This window comes from Terrapene carolina, unplaced genomic scaffold, assembly GCF_002925995.2.
Source record: "Terrapene carolina triunguis isolate 2854851 unplaced genomic scaffold, T_m_triunguis-2.0 Scaffold138, whole genome shotgun sequence".
In the NCBI taxonomy this organism is placed as follows: Eukaryota; Metazoa; Chordata; order Testudines; family Emydidae; genus Terrapene; species Terrapene triunguis.
In genome coordinates this window covers 3,168,300-3,188,266 of record NW_020664489.1, presented here as the reverse complement: position 1 = coordinate 3,188,266, position 19,967 = coordinate 3,168,300, and the positions used below count along the sequence as shown (strand labels likewise).

General features: G+C 42.7%; 1 protein-coding gene across 3 annotated transcripts in view; it reads left to right on the top strand.

Moving 5' to 3' along the window:
* ALKBH8 (alkB homolog 8, tRNA methyltransferase) overlaps window positions 1–19,057 on the top strand; it is an 80,822-nt gene extending 61,765 nt beyond the window's left edge. For all 3 annotated transcript variants that reach the window (XM_026653418.1, XM_026653417.1, XM_024217170.2), the window contains exons 10-12: window positions 233–498; window positions 14,765–14,914; window positions 18,329–19,057. In XM_026653418.1, coding sequence (XP_026509203.1) covers window positions 233–498; window positions 14,765–14,914; window positions 18,329–18,898 — 986 coding nt within the window. In that variant the 3' untranslated portion in view covers window positions 18,899–19,057. The remainder of the gene's footprint in view (window positions 1–232; window positions 499–14,764; window positions 14,915–18,328) is intronic.
* The last annotated feature ends 910 nt before the right edge of the window (window positions 19,058–19,967 follow it).

Genomic DNA, 19,967 nt, shown 5'->3' with positions numbered 1-19,967 from the left:
TACGTTGACTAATATACAGGCTGTTTGTTTTAAAGTTTTTCAGACTTTTACAATTTAATCTGCAGTTCAGCTATATTGACAGATGTCTTTTACAAAGTCTTCATTATATTCTATGGTTTTAATGGATTTTCTCTTTTTTTGTTTGTTTGTTTGTTTGTTTGTTTTCCTATTAAGTAAATGTAATCAACAAGTTAAAAGTTTCCAATCTGGATTTCTTATTCCTGCACCCTAGCTTACCCTTCTGTATGTGACAGTCAGCAAGGCCGTCAAAGAGAGGAAGCACCCTCATTCCATGACAGTGAGACAGAGGCCTCAAAGCTGGAACAAGAGTATGTACACAAGGTGTATGAAGAGATCGCAACACACTTCAGCAGCACCAGGCATAGTCCATGGCCCCAAATTGTTGAGTTTCTTAGGACTTTACCAAAAGGCTCTATGGTGGCTGACGTAGGTTGTGGAAATGGGAAATATCTTGGAATCAACAAGGACTTGTACATGGTAAGTCACTGATGTTATTTGTCTTCTCTTATTGTTCTTATTATTTGTGTTATTGTGATGCCTAGGACCTCCAGTCATGGACTGGGACCCCATTGTGCTAGGCACTGTACAAACACAGAATTAAAATATGCTCCCAGCCCCAAAGAGCAATTACTGATTGTCCTAAGTTTGCACCAGCAGCGGCTCCAGGCACCAGCGCAGCAAGCGCGGGGGGGTGTGCCGATCGCCGTGAGGGCAGCAGTCAGGCTGCCTTCGGTGGCATGCCTGCGGGAGGTCTGCCGGTCCCGCGGCTTTGGCAGCAATTTGGCGGCAGGTACGCCGAAGGCGCAGGACCGGCAGATCACCCGCAGAAATGCCGCCGAATCCACGTGAGCAGTGGACCGCCCGCAGGCATGCCGCCAAAGGCCGCCTGACTGCCGTGCTTGGGGCGGCAAAAAACATAGAGCTGCCCCTGGTTTGCACATTCCATTTGTTACCTTTTCTTTTTTTTCTTTTTGGTTTACAAATCAAAGTATGTCATAGTGGAAAATTGTAGTGAATAATTACAATGGTCTGTATTCACCACTGCCATGAAAGGGGCAAATGGTCAGACAATTTCAGGTGTCCCAGTAGATTTTCCACTTGGAAGGTGGGTGGAAGGGATGTGGGGATGTCTCTGAAACTGCAGTACCAATAAGATCTCCAAGGTGTATCTGCAAGGTGTGCCCTCTGTATACTGCACCATGGTCCTCTTTCTCTGGCAGCGTGGCTTACTTGGGAACTGGGCTTCCATTGGCTGTCCTCGTCATGACTGCACGACAGCCCTCACCCCTACACAAACACATCTTGAGTGTGTACAGAAGTGAAGAGAAGAAAGTGGAATTTTCAAGGAGCATCAAGTTCAACAGAGACTTTCAATTAGAACTCTACCAAGTTTTGAGGGGAGCCTGTAAAGTAAAGTGATTGCTCCCCAGTCCTCCTCTTCCCTCCAAACCCTAGCCATGCAGCACACTCAAAGAGGGCTTCTGTGAGTTCTCAGGGATGAAGGGAACTGCCACTAAGCCACCATTCTCCCCCACTTTGTTTTTTATGACATTTCACCCCTTCTTTATGCTCTTTTGTTTCCTTCTACATTACACAATGACGGGGAGCATTTGACCCTATGCAAGTGATTACGTCTAACAAATATCAAAAAGCAGAAGTGTTAAAAAAAATACCAGAGAGATGCGTCTGTATAAAAATATCTAGTTCCCGTGTATGCTAGTAGATAGCAGTAGAGTGCCTCTTGCTGATGGAACAGGGTATGACATCAGATCCCCGTAGTGTGTAACGTCCACTAAATCTCTCCACAGATGCACTTTGCTAGAGACAGAAGCTAACACACTGGCATAATTTATAGTCAGTAGGTGCCACACCTTCTGTGGATTTTACTATCTGTGGTATTTATTTCTAATGTGCCATAGTACTCATGGAAGAAGCAAAGACAAGACCCCCATGAAGAGCTTGTAGTTTAAGGGTATGTCTCCACTGGAAACTTCAAAGCACTGTCGCGGGAACTCTCCCGCAGCAGCGCTTTGAAGTGCGAGTGTGGTCGCGCGCGAGCACCGGGAGAGAGCTCTTTCAGCACTCCTGGTAATCCACCTCCACGAGGGGATTAGCTCTGAGCGCTGGGAGCCTGTCTACACTAGCACTTTAAAGCGCTCAGACTTGCTGCGCTTAGGGAGTGATTTTTCACCCCCGTGAGCCAGCAAGTTAGAGCGCTATAAAATGTAAGTATAGACAAGCCCTAAAACCCCATTTGCAGGTTTGGGGCCTACGCTTCAGAATAAACAAACAAGGAAAAGAGTGCAAAATAAAAGGGCATCATTCAAACTCTTTCAGACTGGCATGCATAAGAGGGGCAACTGTTGGCAATTTTCTGCCCAAGGTGAACTTCCTGCAGCATGGTTCTCCTGTCTCCTTGTTCATCTTTTCTAGCCATGTTTTATTCTTTATCAGTTTATTTAATGTAACCTTTGACATTTTGCATGCCGTTCAGTAGTTGTTTAAAAAAACCAAACATACTGGGCCAGATCCTCACTGGTTAAAACTGGCATAGAGCCATTGAAGTCAGTGGAGCTACATTGATTTATGCCAGCTAACGATCTGGCCTACTTGGCCTCCTACGTAATATTGCTTCCATTCCCCTTTAATCTCCTTTCTGCTCAATAAATCTTGGTGTAGCATTTCTTCCTTGTTTCTCTTTTCCTTTCATACCAGTTTTTGTGATGTATAATTTTTCCATCGCCCCTTTTCTCTTCCTCTGACCCTTCTCCTTTCATTGCTGTGATTGTGTTCTTGCAATTTCTTGTCTCCCTTCAATCACTTGTTCTTTCTCTCATCTTCCTTATCGATCCCTTTCTCTTTTCCCATCATCAAAGACACCCCCTATCACTAACATTCACTAATCTCCTGTATCCTGTCATTCAACTGTATCTTCTGCCCTCTGGCACATCCCCCCACACTCACTCTCCTCCCTTCCCAACACAACGACACACACTCACACAAATATTAAACAAATGATTTTTTTTTCAGTGTAGAAGAAATGCAGATATTTCAAAGTTAAAAGATATCATGACACTTTTTGTAGAGCTACAGGTTTCCCTTAATTCTTTGGCTAAAAAACCCTCCTCGGTGTTATACAGCGTGCTGTCTGCTGCTGTTCTTTAGCCCAGAAATGTCTGCATTTGAGCAATGAATTGATTCATTTATGTGTTTAGATTGTAAAATAGTTTGGAATCCTTCAGGCTGAAAACATCATTACAGTGTAAAATATTGTCATTAGTAATAATAGAAGTCTTACTTGTTTATCTGTTTCAGGAGTTTGTCCTACTATTTATACTCAGCTATAAAACATAAGCTATTATTTAAAGCCCTGCAAGTATTTGTAATACAGCTGTTTGCATTACTGATGTCACAAGCCAGAAAGAACCAACTGATTTATAAGCAGGCATGCTTATGCCTGACTCCTCTGGCCTGAAAATAATTATTAGTCCACTGGTATGTCAAGTACATTGCAGTCTTTCATTCCTGACTGAGTGCTCTCCAGAAAGAAAAATCTGCACGTCTAACCAGAGAGGAAAAAGTTCTTCAAGTGATGGTCCCTGTGCGAATTCCACCCATGGATATGTATGGGGGGAGGGATAGCTCAGTGGTTTGAGCATCGGCCTGCTAAACCCAGGGTTGTGAGTTTAATCCTTGAGGGGGCCACTTAAGGATCTGGGGCAAAATCAGTACTTGGTCCTGCTAGTGAAGGCAGGGGGCTGGATTCGATGATCTTTCAAGGTCCCTTCCAGTTCTAGGAGATAAGATATCTCCATTAATTAATTTATTAATGCACGCCATGCATCTGAGTCCAGAGATCTTTAGTAAGCCGTGTCCATTGGTCCGCACAGTCGCAGTTGCTCTCCTCAGGGTCCAGCCCAAGCATATAAGGGGTGGTAGGGACTGCCACCTCTCCCTCCAGTTCCTTCTTACTGCCTCATGGCCTGAGTCGGAATCTTCTGTGTCCACAGCTTCTTCCGTTGTTTTCTTTCTTCGATCTGCTGTTTTATATATATATATTCACTATTTTAGAATTTATCATTTTAGTACTTAGTGTAGTGTAGTTTAGTTAGTTCTTTCCCTATCTTGGGGAATTTCTTCTCTGAGGGGAAGAACTGTGGCCAGAGTCCTGGGATTTAAGAAGTGCGTTTTCTGCCCCCTCTCCTTTTCAGAGAGCGCCAAACACCAACACTGCCTTTTCTGTCTTGGTGAAGCTCACGTCTTTGTTAAGTGCACTATCTGCCACTTTTTCCCTCCCCAGACTCGTGAGGGTTGAAAGCTCAAACTGAGGAAGCACCTCATGAAAAAAGCCATGAGACACCCCCAGTAGGATCCAGGCTGGGGAGACCCCCCCCCCATACACCGGTCCTGACCAATGGGCAGCAACCCTCCAGGCATGAACTCAGGAGATGAATCTACAACTTCCAAGCCTAAAGAATCCAAGGCTTCTCATGAGTGTAAGGGGACACTCACAAGCATAGAACAGTTCCTCTTCAAAATCTGCCCTGAAAAGAAAGGAAGTGCTTGGTACAGGCCACTGTCAAAGATTGTATACTGGGCTAAATGGAGGGCTGTTCCTATGATTGTGGGAGCATACCAGGGAGTTGGACATTCATATATTTTGGTTTGTGCCCACAGTTTATTTTGTGGGTACAAATTTGTGTGAGAGTTGGGCTCAGCCCATCCGAAAATATAGCCCTCAAAGGGATTTTGTACCTGTTTCCCTGAAGTATTGCTGCACAGTCCCACAGGAAGTAGTTTAGAACATGGGGCAACATGTAAGCTTCATCTTTAGTGGCAGGTACCTTTGGGGTTCATTATAGACTGGTGCTTCATTATAGAATTATTGTGCTGGATTAGTCAGCATGCTCTTCCCTTTTTACGCCAGGGAGAGGATGCAGCTGTCCCTTGTGTCCCTGCTGGTGCTTACTGGGCTTTTGCAGTGAGTATGTCTGAGCCTGATCATATTTCATACATTGTTTTAGCCCCATTGACTTTGGTCGGATATTAGTGTGAACTGAGGGGGGGAGTGGAATTTGCAGAGTACGCTCGTTTTGGCAGGTGAAGTATCAGGATAACAGTGTTGCTCTTTAGATACTATTACTCCTGGGGGAATTCTGTGCCACTACATAGTGCAGAATTTTGCAGAAAGTAATGGTTTTTTTTTACATAATTTTCTTTCCCCCATAGAAACGGGCTGCAGTGCTTCTGGCTACCACCCGGGGCCACTGGACCTGGCAGAGCCCAGCTCGCACATAGAAGACACTGCAGAGAAACAGGAACTGGGTTGTCATAGGGGTTTCTTTAACTCTCAACTCCAGGGGGAATTTTTGTGTGTGTCTGTATTGTTTCAGACATACTTGCTGATGGGTATTTTGAAATAAATTACCAAAATAATTTAAACCGGTGTGATTATGTAGTGTTATTTTGAGAAATAAACTTTGCAGAATTTTAAAATATTGTGTGCAGAATTTTTAATTTTTTGGTGCAGAATTCCCCCAGGAGTAAGATACAGAGAATCAAATCTTTCCTCCATTTTCCCCCCCTTGACTGATGGAGGTATTTGACCCAGCATTTTTCTCAGTAACTGTGGTCTGCCCTTACGTGACAATACTTATTAGTTCCTTTTAAGAGGTCTCTCTGTATTCATAACACCTATTCAGAACTCTCAGCGCAGATACTCTAGGACAGGAGGCAGTGACACATTGCTGAGAAATTGAGTTATTTTATTAAGGCACAAATATATCGATGCTGCTATGCAGCCTGAAGTATTTTGACCTGCAGATGTTGGAAAGTAAAGAGAAGGAACTGAGACAAGTAGTTTCTGTGTGTAGGCAGTGTGCTGTAGAGGTTACAGTCCATTTTTAGAAAGGGTACTTTAAATAGCAGCTCTAACAGCAATTCAAAGTTAAGGTACATCTCATGGTGTTTTAATCTTTAGGCACTGTCTGAAAATGTCCCCACAGCTGTCTGTGCTATTGTGTTTGCTTGACTTTTTTTAGATGATTACACAGAGCCTTGTCTAGTCAGGTATTATTGTGTGACAATGGAACTAGCATGAATTCAGGCACACTCAACAAAACCAGCTATGCTGTAATGGCTGTATTATTCTGTTACAATAGAGAACAGCAATTGCATGACAATCAGAAACTCAGGTGAAGAATTTTGAGTGAGAGATGGAATCAGAGCCTCATTTAGTTAGGACAGAAACTGACAGAAGATTGTGCATCTGATAAAATATGTGATCCCAGTGGTTTTTTGGCTCCCACAGGTATTTCATTGTTGTAATGTATGCAAAGGAGCCAGAGAAACTGATTTTCACCAAACAATTCCCTGGGTTTTTTAGCTGGTTTTTGTTACATTTATGTCATTGTTTTTAAGCACGACTTTGATATCTACATCCAGGGCTTTTGTTTTCTTATAATGCCATATTTCAGCCTAGGCCACTACAATGACCTAAGTTCAAAGCCCACTGAAGTCAATGCAAAGACTCCTATTGAATTCAATGGGCTTTGGATCTGACTCCAGGTTTCCAGCGTGCCGAAGCAGGGGTGGTTATGTGTGAATGCACATTGGAAGGTTCAGCATCCCCAAAGACCTACAGCATAAGCTTGAAGGGCATTGTAGCCTTGCATTTTCAGAGTTTCCATTTTTAATTGGGATGGCACTTTGATGGAAAATGCAAACAAACAGTTACTGTGTGAAAGTGTATCAAGTAGACCTTGGCAAGAATATTGACATTAGTGAGAAATGTAATAAATAAGATGTAAAATGGTGGGTTTTATTGTAGCAAATTTGCACTTTTATAGCACCCCTTGTCCAAGGATTGCAAAGTATTTTACAAACTTTAATTAATGATTGACTTAATTTAAGTATTAAGTTATTCTGATATAGCATTTTACCTTTTCTGCAGTGAAACATGGGTCTATTTCTCCCCACTCCATTTCCCCTCCCAGTCTAGGATCAGCCAGGATTTGGAGTATCACATAAAATGTACCTTTTTTCAGGAAGGGGAGTAAAAGGTTTGGTGCATTATTAGTGCAAGTTGGTGGAAGTATCAGGGCTGCATTCGGTATGCTGTCCTCCCAGAGGAGATGGCATTTCAGTGAGCCTGGTGGCATGTGAAAGCAGATAGGAAGAACTGACTTACAAAGTATCCCTGGAGCCAGTTCTTTGTGTTGGGTAGTGGTCAGACTGCACTGACTAAAGACTGGGCAAGCAGTCTGTTCTGGGGAGCCTCCATTGTCCTGCTCTCTCAATAAAGAGTAACTGAAGGGGTGAAAGATCTTATGGTGGGGTGGCTGGGGGATGAAGGGAGAGCTCCAAAAGAACAGGTGAGCAAGGAGCACAAAACAAGTGAATATACTGATGTATATGAGTTGATTCTGATATTATGCCAGTGAGAGATGAACCTCCCATTTTAGACACAATATATTATTTCCAAAGGCATCTTGGTTCTGTGCGGTAGAAAACAAAACACTACGTGAAGGAAATGCTAAAGGTCTGACTCAGACCAGCTAAAGCAAGGGAATTTTTCTCTCTCGCTGTGGCTGTAGTCGTCTTTCTTGCTCTGTGTGTATGTGCGTGCGTGTGCGCACGCTTGCTAGAATGTAATTTGGTTCCTCGAGACTCTCATGCTATTAGTTATAGCTGAAACGTTTCTCTGGGGAGCCATATAATTTCATTTGGTGGTTGGATTTCAGAATTAGATGTCGTTCTCTCTATCGGCGTCAGATGAGTTGAATCAATCAGGTTCCAAGAGACTTAAATGAACTAATTCCACCAGGTGGAGTTAGTTATAATGAGGTAAAGTACAAAGAATATACATAATGATGGAATACTGTGACATACTGGGGCACAATCCAGACTAATGAGCAGCTGTGTCACCCCGGCTCTGTAACCTGGGGTGCCCTTTACAATGCCTTGCTGCTACAGCCTCCTACCTGGACTGCTCACAAACAGCCTCTGGCATGTGTGTCACTGCCAGCTATGTCTGTGGGTGCTGCAGCCAGCCAGCCTCACTGTGGCTCTTACTAGCCTGGGCTATGTGGCAGGGTGACCCCAACACCCGCTCCAGACCCAGATCTTCCCCCAGAAATGTCTGTCCTGTACTGTCCAGCCCTCTCCTAGCCAGTACAAATATATTAAATCTGGTATTCCTTTAAAGGAATAATATGCCATTTTATTATTTTAAATAGCTATCCAGACACTTCAATTTAAACACATTGGCTTAGAGAAAGCAATAAAACAAGTTTGTTAACTACAAAGAGAGAGAGATTTTAAATGAGTACAAGTAATGAGGCATAAAAGTCAGAATGGTTACAAGAAAAATAAAGATAACATGTTTACTAGTATGTACTTAAGAAACTAACTTAGTTGCAAAGCAGACTTTCCACCACATGCTCCAGCAGATTACTGCCCAAACTCTCAGGTCTAGACCCCTCCAGAGTCCAATGGCTGTTTCCTTTTGTCTTCTCAGGTGTGAAGAATGGGGTGGCAGGGAGAAAGAGAGAGGGGTATTTTGGGGTGTCTGCCCCTTCTTTTTATAGTCCTGTCCCCCCTCTCAGAAGCATTTCCAGCTGGGAGCAAGGCTACAGGCAGTCTGGTGAAGAAAGGAAACTCCATGCTGTTTCTTTGCTAAGATGTAGATTTTTGTCCCTGCTGGCCCCCTTCCTTGCCAAAGAATGGCCACTTAGCAGGGAATGGTCCATTAGCCTTGTTGACACCTGGCTGAGGCGTCAGCTTGCCCTTTGTCTCTGAGGAACTGGTTTAGCCACTTCCCAGACTTATCTGGGAAACATACTTCAGTCATGATTTCAGCTTATGTTCATAACTTTATATACTACACTGCTATGTGCATGTTGCCATATTATTGATCAGCAAATTATGAGTTTTTAAATGATACCTCACAAGGCATACCTTGTACAGACATTATTACAACAACATGTAGGGTGTGAACACAGGGGTGTATTCTGTCACAGCAACATAATAGTGTTTTTATCTATCTCTACCTAATCTTGGCTGAGGACTTAGCCTCTCCCAGGTTGTGATGCCATTAATAATATCTTTATTTAGCATCTTTTGTCCCAAGGTTCCATTCCATATGACTTTACTAACTATATGTTATTAGAATCCTTTTACTTACCACTGAAATGCAGCCACCTCTGGATGAAACTATGACTGTTGGGCTGCTAGAAGCCCAGTAGTGACAGTAGGTCTGCTTCATGCTCCTCCCCATCCCACCCCCAAAGAATCTGCCTGTGGGGCTGCTGGAAGTGCTTACAAATCACCACTCTGCCCATTTTTCTAATCCCCACCTTCCTTCCCTATAACTTCCCTTTTATTCTTCCATTTCTCTCTTCAATCTAATGGGTTACATGGACTGCTCCTTAGCAGCGCTGCTCTTCCACAGCCCACATGTGGCAATTTAAGTGACTAAGAACTTGTTTACAATGGGGTTTCACCTGCCCAGCTGCAAACCCCAGTTCAGATATGCTTTTTGCCAGTGCAGCTTACTCTGGTGTAAAACAGAGTTGGATACGCTAGTGTAAACCATGTCTACATTAAGTGGCTTGCTCTGGTGGATCTACATCAGTGACTGAAATCGCAGTGTAGCTGAGGCCTTAGAAAATCAAGAAGACCCTGAAACTGCAACTAACAAGTGTCTAAAGATTGCAACCCCGGAAGGATTGTACAGAAATGCAATGCTTACATTAAGTGCTTTTTTTGCAAGCAACCAGAGAGAAGCAGCAGCATCCATTGTGGAACTCCCTGTGGGCCAGTGTTCTATTCACAAAGAATAATGGAGAAAGATAAGAATGTGTGTGCCACAAAGACAGCCATTAGGGGATTGCTGTCTAAAATAAAACCAGTTAAACCTGAGATGCAAGCCTCCTTCCAGGAAATAATAAAAGGTGTAAAACTCCTGGCTGCTAGAATGATTAGACTTGAGGCCATGCTCAACTGAACATTCAGCTACAGTACCTGATGCAGATAAGAGACTTCAGGTGGTTCAAAGCAGGGAGCTTGATTTGCTGAAATAAGAGAAGATTGAAAGGATTCCCAAAACGGATAAGAAAAGGGGGAACCCTTAAAAATATACAACTTACCTAGGGATGTGATGGATTCTTCATCACTTGAAACATCTAAATCAAGATTTAATGAATTTCCAAAAGAGATGCTTTTGCTCAACCAGAAGTGCTGGGTTTGATGCAGGAATCACTGGGTGAAATTCTATGATCTGTGTTTTGCAGATCATTCTAGGTGATCATATTGCCCCCCCCCCCCCGCCGCCCTTAAGATGTATAACTATATATGGAAATGCTGCAGAGAACTCCTGGGGAAAGAGGAAGAAGCTCCTATGCATTTAGACTGAGCATGCCATGTCCTGTTTACACAGTCGGCTGCACTGTCTTGCCATAGGAATATGGTTATCTTGCTGCATGAGAACCAGGGTCACGTAAGGTACGTCTATCAGCCAGCAGCAAAGAGCCTCTGAGCCCAGGCTCATGGGAAGCGACAGACTCAGGCTCATGGGGTTCATGCTATCATGATAAAAATAGCTGTGTAGATAGCGCTCTTAAGTTATGGCTCAGGCTCTAAAGTCCCTCCCCTGCCCCAGGTTTCAGAGCCTGAGCTGCAGCTCAAGCTGCAGCGTCTACACAGTTATTTTCAGTGCAATAGCGTGAGACCCAAGAGTCTGAGTCTCTCGACCAGGGCTTGGAGGCTCAGAGAGCAATGTAAGGGAGAGGGTCTGCTAGATGATAATATGGGGGCACTTCTCTGTCCCCAAAATGCTTTGTGAACATGAAACTTCACCATATCACTCTGATGGTGAAGTGATATTTTTCCCTAGCTCACCCCAGCAAGTCAGTGACGGAGCCCAGAGTTCTGACTCCCTGTCTCTAGCTGTAAATGCCAGACAACATCTCACAGGACAAAACCGCCTACCCACTGTGAAAAAAAAATACTCATAAAAAATAATGGGCCACTCCATTGAACTCACCCAGTTTACACTAGCTGAGGATCTGGCTCATTGTTTTTAAAAGACCTGAGCCAATGTGTATTCATTTTGAAGTGATACAAGGTATAGTTCTCACACTGTAAACTATAAAATGATAGAATATGGGAATTATAATTCTTTGATAACTATATATAAAAAAGTCATATTGTGCTTATCCTAGTAAGGATCTTAAACTTGCTTAATTCCTGTAAGAGACAGATTTATGGTGATTCTCTGTGTTCAGTCCTTATGCATATACACAGAGGTTCTATCATAATTACATTAAATACAATGTTATATTAAGCCTAGTGAACCTTTTGTAGATCCGCTATGCATTGTAACCAACATGTTTCAAGGTCTCCTTGTTCATCACAAGATACAATCTTTTTGTTTTGGGCAGTGGATTCATTTTAATAAGTATGACATTATAAGTAAGCCTGACTTCACAATTATTTCATATAATTTAGATGCAAATTAGGACCTCACATTCTGGCTGTCATGTGATTTGTTCTTCTCAGTTAGTTTCAGTTTACTGGATTTCGTTAGTGTACAGTGTGGTCTCTTTCAAGGTCATTTCTGTGGTTTTTATTTAATTCACACTACCAGGCCCATTTCTACTGTACAAGTATAGGGCCAAATTGTCCCGGACAGTCGGCACCTGTGATCCAAGCCCAGTGCAGGGTGGCACTCAGAGGAAAGCTGGAACCACCCAGTGTAGGTAACTGGGCATGGTCAGGTTCTGCCAGCCCCTGTAGGAGGAACCGCAGGGGATTCTGTGACAGACAGGCTCGACAGCTCGTTACCAATCACATGAAGGTCATCAGTTTGAATTCAGCTCAGGGCGAGAGTGATCAGAAGATACTACCATTGGTTTCCAATGTGAAACGAGTTGGGATCTCTGCCTAGTTCTTCATGGACAAGTGTCCTTCTCCTATCAAGCACTAGCCAAATTAGGCACCATTTGGCTCAGGTTTTGGTAAGCTCCGTGGAGAGGCCAAAGATTAAATAGAAATTGAACAACATTAAATTGATCCCTTCAGGGCTGTGCTGAGGCACTTGGGCAGGGCAGTGTGTGCAAATTTGCAGTGCCACTGTCCATGCTGTACCTGGCTTTCATTGTGTAAAAGGATTCCATTTTCCTGAGCTGTCAATTCAGCAGTTTTCGCAACAGCTACATTTACTTTGGGCCAAATCTTGCAGTTTCTTCACTTGGGCAAAACTCTGACTGAGGTCAATACGAATTTTGCCTGAGTCAGATCACAAAATTTGGCTGGAAATTTGCAAACAAGGCTTAATTGTATGCTCAAAAGCGAAGCTAGATTGAACCTAGAAAATGTGATGGTATTATGGATAACTCAGCTCTTTCTTACACTCTCTCTCCATATAGTAATTTTTACAAATTAATGCAGCAGAGATTTTTTTAATTTAAACTATGCTGTCACCTTTAGTAAATTGATTAGTCAGAACATGTTGTTTGCTATTCTTCTCCCATTCAGGCTGACTTGGAATTCTTTCTGTTTCAGATAAAACAAACACTGCCAGCAAATATTATTTAGGAATCTAGTTTTCCATTATCTGCCTATTGATGATTGTTTAAAACAAAAATAAATTTAATATTTCCAGCCAACATGCATTTGAAATATATTTTGGTAGCTTGATTATTAAATTCAATACAAGTGGCAGACCTGGAAATCAAAGAGATGCGTGCATCACTGCAGGGTTGTTTTACAGAAGTCCCTTGCTCATCGCTGATTTATTCTTTTGATGTAAGGCATGCAAAAGGATGTTTGTAGATGCTGTTTCTCTTCACTCTTGACTTGAATGCAGAGGAAAGTACAAACTAAGGAAATATCATATTATGAAATCTGCCCTAAGACTGACCCTGTGGCCCATCTCCCTTGGTATATACTGTGGCTCTGTTAAAGTTACACGAGAGCTGAACATTCAATTCTAACAGTTGTATTTGTGATGATATTTTGGGGCTGGGAAGTCTATACCGACACATTTCACATTCCCGTACTCAAACAGAAACTAGGAAGTGTTGATGTGTATTGAATCTTTATAGCAATTACTACAGCGACACGAGTAGGAGCACCACCAGAGTTAGAACTCAATTGCTTTATTCCATTGGAAAATCCAACTCTGGGGAGTTCAGTATTTTAGTGGTTTAAAATTTTATCAGACAAAATTTGGCATCTGGGGGCCAAATCCTGGCTCCAGTGAAGTCAATGAATGAGAGTTTTACCATTGTTACAGGAGTTTAGCTGTTGGATATTACCCAAGTTTTTAAATACCTAAGGGGTTACCAGTCAGACACATTGCACTGCTCACACGGTGCAGAGTGGTTGGATAATAAGTAGCCAATGAACAGTTCCTGACACCTAATACACCACTTTCATGGTATTTATCCATTCAGGATAGCATGTAAGATCTCTACTGAAAGCTTGTAATTTATTAATACTCATAATCATTACAAGATGCGTGTACAGGTAATATTTAAGGAATAATGTAACTATATTGAAATGATGCCTTATAGATTTGGAGTAAAAGTTAGTCACCAGGGAATCAGATGACTCAGTGATGACCCATTTAAGCAGGAAGGAGTTGTCACCTCTCCCTGGTTAGTCCGTGATTGTCTAGCTTTGCCCCATTTCCGAACAGTCGATGGAAAACCACGAAAGACAACTGCAAACAATTGAAACCACTTGGAGGTAAAAAGGGAACATTATACCAGACCAGAAATCACCCTGGCTGTGCGTAAAGACAAAGGACTGATTCAGTATATCACAGGGTGGAGAAAAACACTTTGCATCCATTCACTGAGGAGATATCTTGGGTTGGGGGGGTCATGAAAGGTTGGATCCTGGTTCCTGGGAAGCCAGCCAGCTCTGCAACAGACTGAACTTTTCGGGTGGGGAAAACCTATTTATTAAATAGGAAAGGTCATTAATAAGCACAGGCCCTAATTCGCGTTGTATGATTTTGTTTTCTGTTGTCACCATTTGTTTCCATCTCTCTTGTCTAGTGGAATCTCTATTCTTTCTTAATTAAAGTTTCTTTTGTTTTATTATAAGTTTAGTTTTATTATAAGTGCTCACAAGTACTGTGCATTATACAGGAGTGGTGATATAAGGGTGGTAAACTGGGGTGCACTGTTCCTTTTAGAACAGGGGATGTGGGATTTCTGTGAGTAGCCAGTGTCGGGATGGATATCACAGGGGAATATTTCAAGGGGACTGGGGCTCATCGATTGTTAATCTGCAAGGTAAAGATTGTTAATCTGCAAGGCATAGCCCAGAGGAGAGTGTTTGAGTGCCTGGCAGGCTAGTGGTGTTAAGGAGCAAATCCCCAGCTAGCACAGGCAGGGCTCCCTCATGCTGGAGGCAGGAAGTAACAAGGTGGTTCATAGCCTGGGTACCTTGAGAACTATCCCAAGCAGTCCCAAGGCTATTCTAACTCACGCTTTTCAGAACCAAGGATCCATAATCAACAGCCTTAGAGTCCAGTACCCCACAAGCTAATTTTAAATGAGCAGCAACAAAAAAATAATTTGGACTATTTTTTTTTCTCCCTTTAACTAAAACTTATTTTTTTACTAAAATGTATCCAGTGTAGTGTCTGAACAGAAGAGACTGATGGAGCCATTCCTGTAACTATCTTCCTGTGAAAACCAGCAGTTTAACAATACCCTTTCTGTTACAGATTGGCTGTGATCATAGCCAAAACTTGGTGGACATCTGTGGAGAAAAGAAATTCCAGGCGTTTGTCTGTGACGCGTTGTCTGTGCCAGTTCGAAATAGTTCTTGTGATGCCTGCATCTCCATTGCTGTAATCCACCATTTTTCAACAGCAGTAAGTCCACTCTCACATCTGTAGATCTCACAAGAGGTCACCAGCTTGTCCCATTGGAAAGTGAACGGCAAAAGAGGATCTCAAAAGAGGAGAGAAAGTGGGAGCGTAAGGAAATGGGAGGGAAAGAAAAGAGGAGAAGGTATGGACAGGGAGGATGAAGGCCTGAGGGGATGGATATAGCCACTTCATCCCTTCTGATTCCTTTCTCTTCTTGTCTCCTGCAACTCCTTCCTCCTCAAAAACTTTCAACACTTTCCCTGCTCCCTGGCATTAAAAGGATCATAAGGTGAAGAGATGTCACACGTGGGGTGGTTGATAAGATCGGCCTGTGCTGCATCTTGATGTTGTTATTATTATGTAGATTTAATATTTGTTTAGATTACTTAGACTGTAAGCTCTTTGGGGCAGGTATCATCTCTTTGCTATGTGTCTATACAGTGCCTAGCACAATGGGGCTGATGCCTCTAGACACTACTATAATACAAATATAAATAATAGTAATAATTTGTATTGCAGTAGCTCCTAGAATAATCCTTCAGAAATTAGGGCCCCAAAGTGCTGGGTTCTGGACGCACTGCACACATCAATCATATAATCATAGAATATCAGGGTTGGAAGGGACCTCAGAAGGTCATCTAGTCCACCCCCTGCTCAAAGCAGGACCAATCCCCAACTAAATCATCCCAGACAAGGCTTTGTCAAGCCTGACCTTAAAAACCTCTAAGGAAGGAGATTCCACCACCTCCCTAGGTAACCCATTCCAGTGCTTCACCACCCTTCTAGTGAAAAAGTTTTTCCTAATATCCAACCTAAACCTCCCCCACTGCAACTTGAGACCATTACTCCTTGTTCTGTCATCTGCTACCACTGAGAACAGTCTAAATCCATCCTCTTTGGAACCCCCTTTCAGGTAGTTGAAAGCAGCTATCAAATCCCCCCTCATTCTTCTCTTCTGCAGACTAAACAATCCCAGTCCCCTCAGCCTCTCCTCATAAGTCATGTGCTCCTGCCCCCTAATCATTTTTGTTGGACTCTTTCCAATTTTTCCATATCCTTCTTGTAGTGTGGGGCCCAAAACTGGACACAGTACTCCAGATGAGGCCTCACCAATGTCGAATAGAGGGGAACGATCACGTCCCTTGATCTGCTGGCAATGCCCCTACTTAGCCCAAAATACCGTTAGCCTTCTTGGCAAAAAGAGCACACTATTGACTCACATCCAGCTTCTCGTCCACTGTAACCCCTAGGTCCTTTTCTGCAGAACTGCTGCCTAGCCATTTGGTCCCTAGTCTGTAGCAGTGCATGGGATTCTTCCGTCCTAAGTGCAGGACTCTGCACCTGTCCTTGTTGAACCTCATCAGATTTCTTTTGGTCCAATCCTCTAATTTGTCTAGGTCCCTCTGTATCCTATCCCTACCCTCCAGCGAATCTATCACAAGTTTAGTGTCATCTGCAAACTTGCTGAGGGTGCAGTCCACGCCATCCTCCAGATCATTAATGAAGATATTGAACAAAACCGGCCCCAGGACCGACCCTTGGGGCACTCCACTTCATACCAGCTGCCAACTAGACATGGAGCCATTGATCACTACCCAACGATCTAGCCAGCTTTCTATCTACCTTATAGTCAAGTAGAGTCCCTGCCTCTAAGAGTTTACAATCTAAGCAGATGATGAGAAACACGTGAAGAAGACAGACAAAATGGAAGAAGGACATGATAGACAGAGAAAAGACTGAGTTTAGTATGATGATCAGCAGGCAGAGCACACCAGCTAACCTGGTTCACTTCTGCTCCTCCCCACAAATTGTCTTCATGTGCTTCCCCCTCCTTATCAGCTGCTTTTGCATCTCCAGTCACTTCCCATTGCTTGCTGGGTGCTGTCCTAGGTGATAAGATTGCAATATATCTGTATTACAACTCAAAGACTTCCTTAGACATCAGAATCTGCAGTGGTATCACTGTCCCTGTCATTTTCCCACTCTGTGCAGACCCCCATGGTATTGTTCCACTTTCTCTTAAGAATTTGGTTTGATTGTATAGACATCTATGTTTCATTTGGTCTAGTTCAGTGGTTCCCAAACTGGGGTTCGTGAACCCCTGGGGGTTCGCGAAATGTTACAGGGGGTTCTCGGGAAAAAATTCCCTAATGGCGGACAGAGCTGTCCCTAGAAACCCAGAGCAGCATGGGGCCAGCAGCCTGGAGCCCCTGGACTTCCCAGAGCTAAGCAGATCAAAGCAAGCATATCTATCACACTGAGGAGATTTAAACTTCAAGACTCCTGATAAGAAATGGAAAGGGAGGTAGATATTTTTTGCTGTTTTTAAAAGTAAATAGGCAGCTTGTATTGTTTTTAAAATTATTATGAAGAACAAGTTTAAGCTTTGTTGTAACGTGCGTTGTTTGCCTGGACTGCTCAAGACCTGAATGCTTGTGTAGGAGAACTCTGAGTTGGCTTCTTAAATACCTTCATGCTGTTTCACATCCTTGATGAAACATAGGAGCCTTGTCTTATAACAGGCTTATTCAAAGTGATACAAGCTATGAAAGTGAGATCTTGGAAGAGTGTTACCGTTTTCATAATGTAGTAAAAATACTGTAATGATAAATAATAATTAATAATAAATAGTGTGTAATAAGCATGTCATAAAAACAAATTTTATATTTCCAAGATCACTGCTTTTATAATTTAAACTCAGGTAAAGGAGAAAATTCCTGGAAATATTCATTTTTAAGAGGGGGTTCGCGAGACACAACATTTTAGTGAAAGGGGTTCACGGATTGTTAAAGTTTGGGAACCACTGGTCTAGTTACAATTAATGACATTTGAGAGGAAGACTCGGCATTAGGATGCAGGAGACATTGATTAAATTCCTGGCTCAGTCTGAGACTTTGTGCCTCAATTCTCCATCTATAAAGTGGGGATCACAACACTTTGTCTGTCTTGTCTATTTAGATGGCAAGATTTTTGTGGCAGGGACTGTGTGTTTGTACAGCACCTAGCACAATGGGGCCTGTATCTCAGTTGGTACCTCTCAGTGCTACTTGTAATAAAAATAAATAAAATCAATACAGCTGATGTTACCACATACTGTAGACAAAAAGTAGTTCCCATGCAGCTTTGGCCTAGCCCGTGTGCATAGTGGTTGACTACATTATGAATGAATTACTCCCCTGCCCCCTTACTCATCATCACCCACTAGTAGGGAGTATGCTCACTTTTGTCAGGCTAAGATCACATAACCAAAAAGTAGGATGGAAAAAAAATATCTCCAGTCTGTTTCGTACCTGGAGGTAGAGCAGGGAGGAATCATTTCTGTTCATTGCAGCAGTGGTGTTGCTGTCAGTTCCATTTCATTGTGTTCCTGCTTATGTACTAACTTCATATGTACTCATTGAGTCTTTTCATTACTAGGAGAGAAGACTGGCTGCTGTCCGTGAATTAGCCCGGCTCCTAAGGCCTGGCGGAAAGGCACTCATTTACGTCTGGGCAATGGAACAAGAATACAACAAACAGAAGTCAAAGTACCTTAAGGAAAAGAGAGCTAGTAAAGGGAAAGAGGAGGAAATCAATACAGATGTGGCCTGGGGATTGTTCTGTGATCAAATGCATGACAACGGTAGCCAAGACTCAGCATGTTCTGACCGAGTCCTTAATGACTCTAAGGACAAAGGCGGCAATGCAAAGCAGGTAATTAACTCCAAGCTGCCAGTTCATACTAACAGAACATCCTTTCATTCTCAAGATGTGCTGGTTCCCTGGCACCTGAAAGGGGGCACTAACAAGAAAGGGGAATGTGTCAAAGCCCTTCAGCTTCCAGCTGGTTCTAAGGAATTGCAAGAATTCAGTCCTGTTTTCCACCGCTATTATCATGTGTTCTGTGAAGGAGAACTGGAAGCAGCCTGCAAAACCCTGGATTGCATAAGAATTCAAAAGAGTTACTATGATCAGGGAAACTGGTGTGTGGTTCTTGAAAAACAGTAACCTGCTGCACTTCCTCCTGTGAATCTGAAAGAGATGCTATTTTCAGCCTAAATCTTTGCCTGTGATAGTACTGTGCAGAGGCATTTTAAAACCCATCCTGCAGTTGTTACTGCCTTTAAAATTGTACAATAAACACAATTATTTTAAGACATTAGCCAAGGTTAGATGCTGGTAGTTGTCTCCTTGTGTTACTAACATTATGATAAAATTTGATATTAACAGAGAAATTTATTTTATTTTTCACAGTAGTAAAGAGAAAGAGAGAAGGGGTGAAATTCTGACTATGTGAAAGTCAGTGGCAAAACTCACATTGACTTTAGGGGGCCAGGATTTCATCCAGGGCATATAGTTTTAAAGACACAGGGCCTGATTCTCCACTCTCTTACGCTAGTTTTATGCCAGTGTAACTGAACTTGCCTTGGTAAGGGTAGAACACTGCACTGCACCGGGGTAGTATTGGAGCAGAGAACCAAGGCCATTATCAGGAAATTTACTTCGGTGTAACGTTATTGGTCGGTGAAGTAGAAAAAATGTGCAGTTAGGCACTTTGGCAGAAGATGTTGATGGGACACCGCACTGCTAAGTTCTCATTTTCTCAGGCTTTGTTTTTAGTAATGTTTCTCTTTAAATTATCCACCATTGACTGTTCCTTGGTGCAGCTTTAGTGGTGGGAGCCTGAATATAGACTGACTGCAGGCATTTTAACCACTGTCATCTCTAGACCTAACGATCTATTCTAGCGCTGCTACTATTAGTGGATCTGCAATGGTGGAAACTGTAGGCAGAAACCTTGGAAACCTTTCACTCAGCATCCAAATGCTAGAACTCAGTATTTCCCTAAGACTAAGAGAAACTAGCAATGGATTCCAAAGACACTGTTAAAGGTAGAGGTGAGGAGACCTGATGGTGTCAGTCCCTAATGCTAGGATGCTGGTAGTAGTAATATTTATGTTATGGTAATAACTAGAGGACCCAAGTGGGCTTAGGGCCCCATTGTGTGTATTACTGTACCTCCTGAAAGAGTTTTCAGTCTACATACACAAGACAGACAGAGGGTGGAGCAGAAACA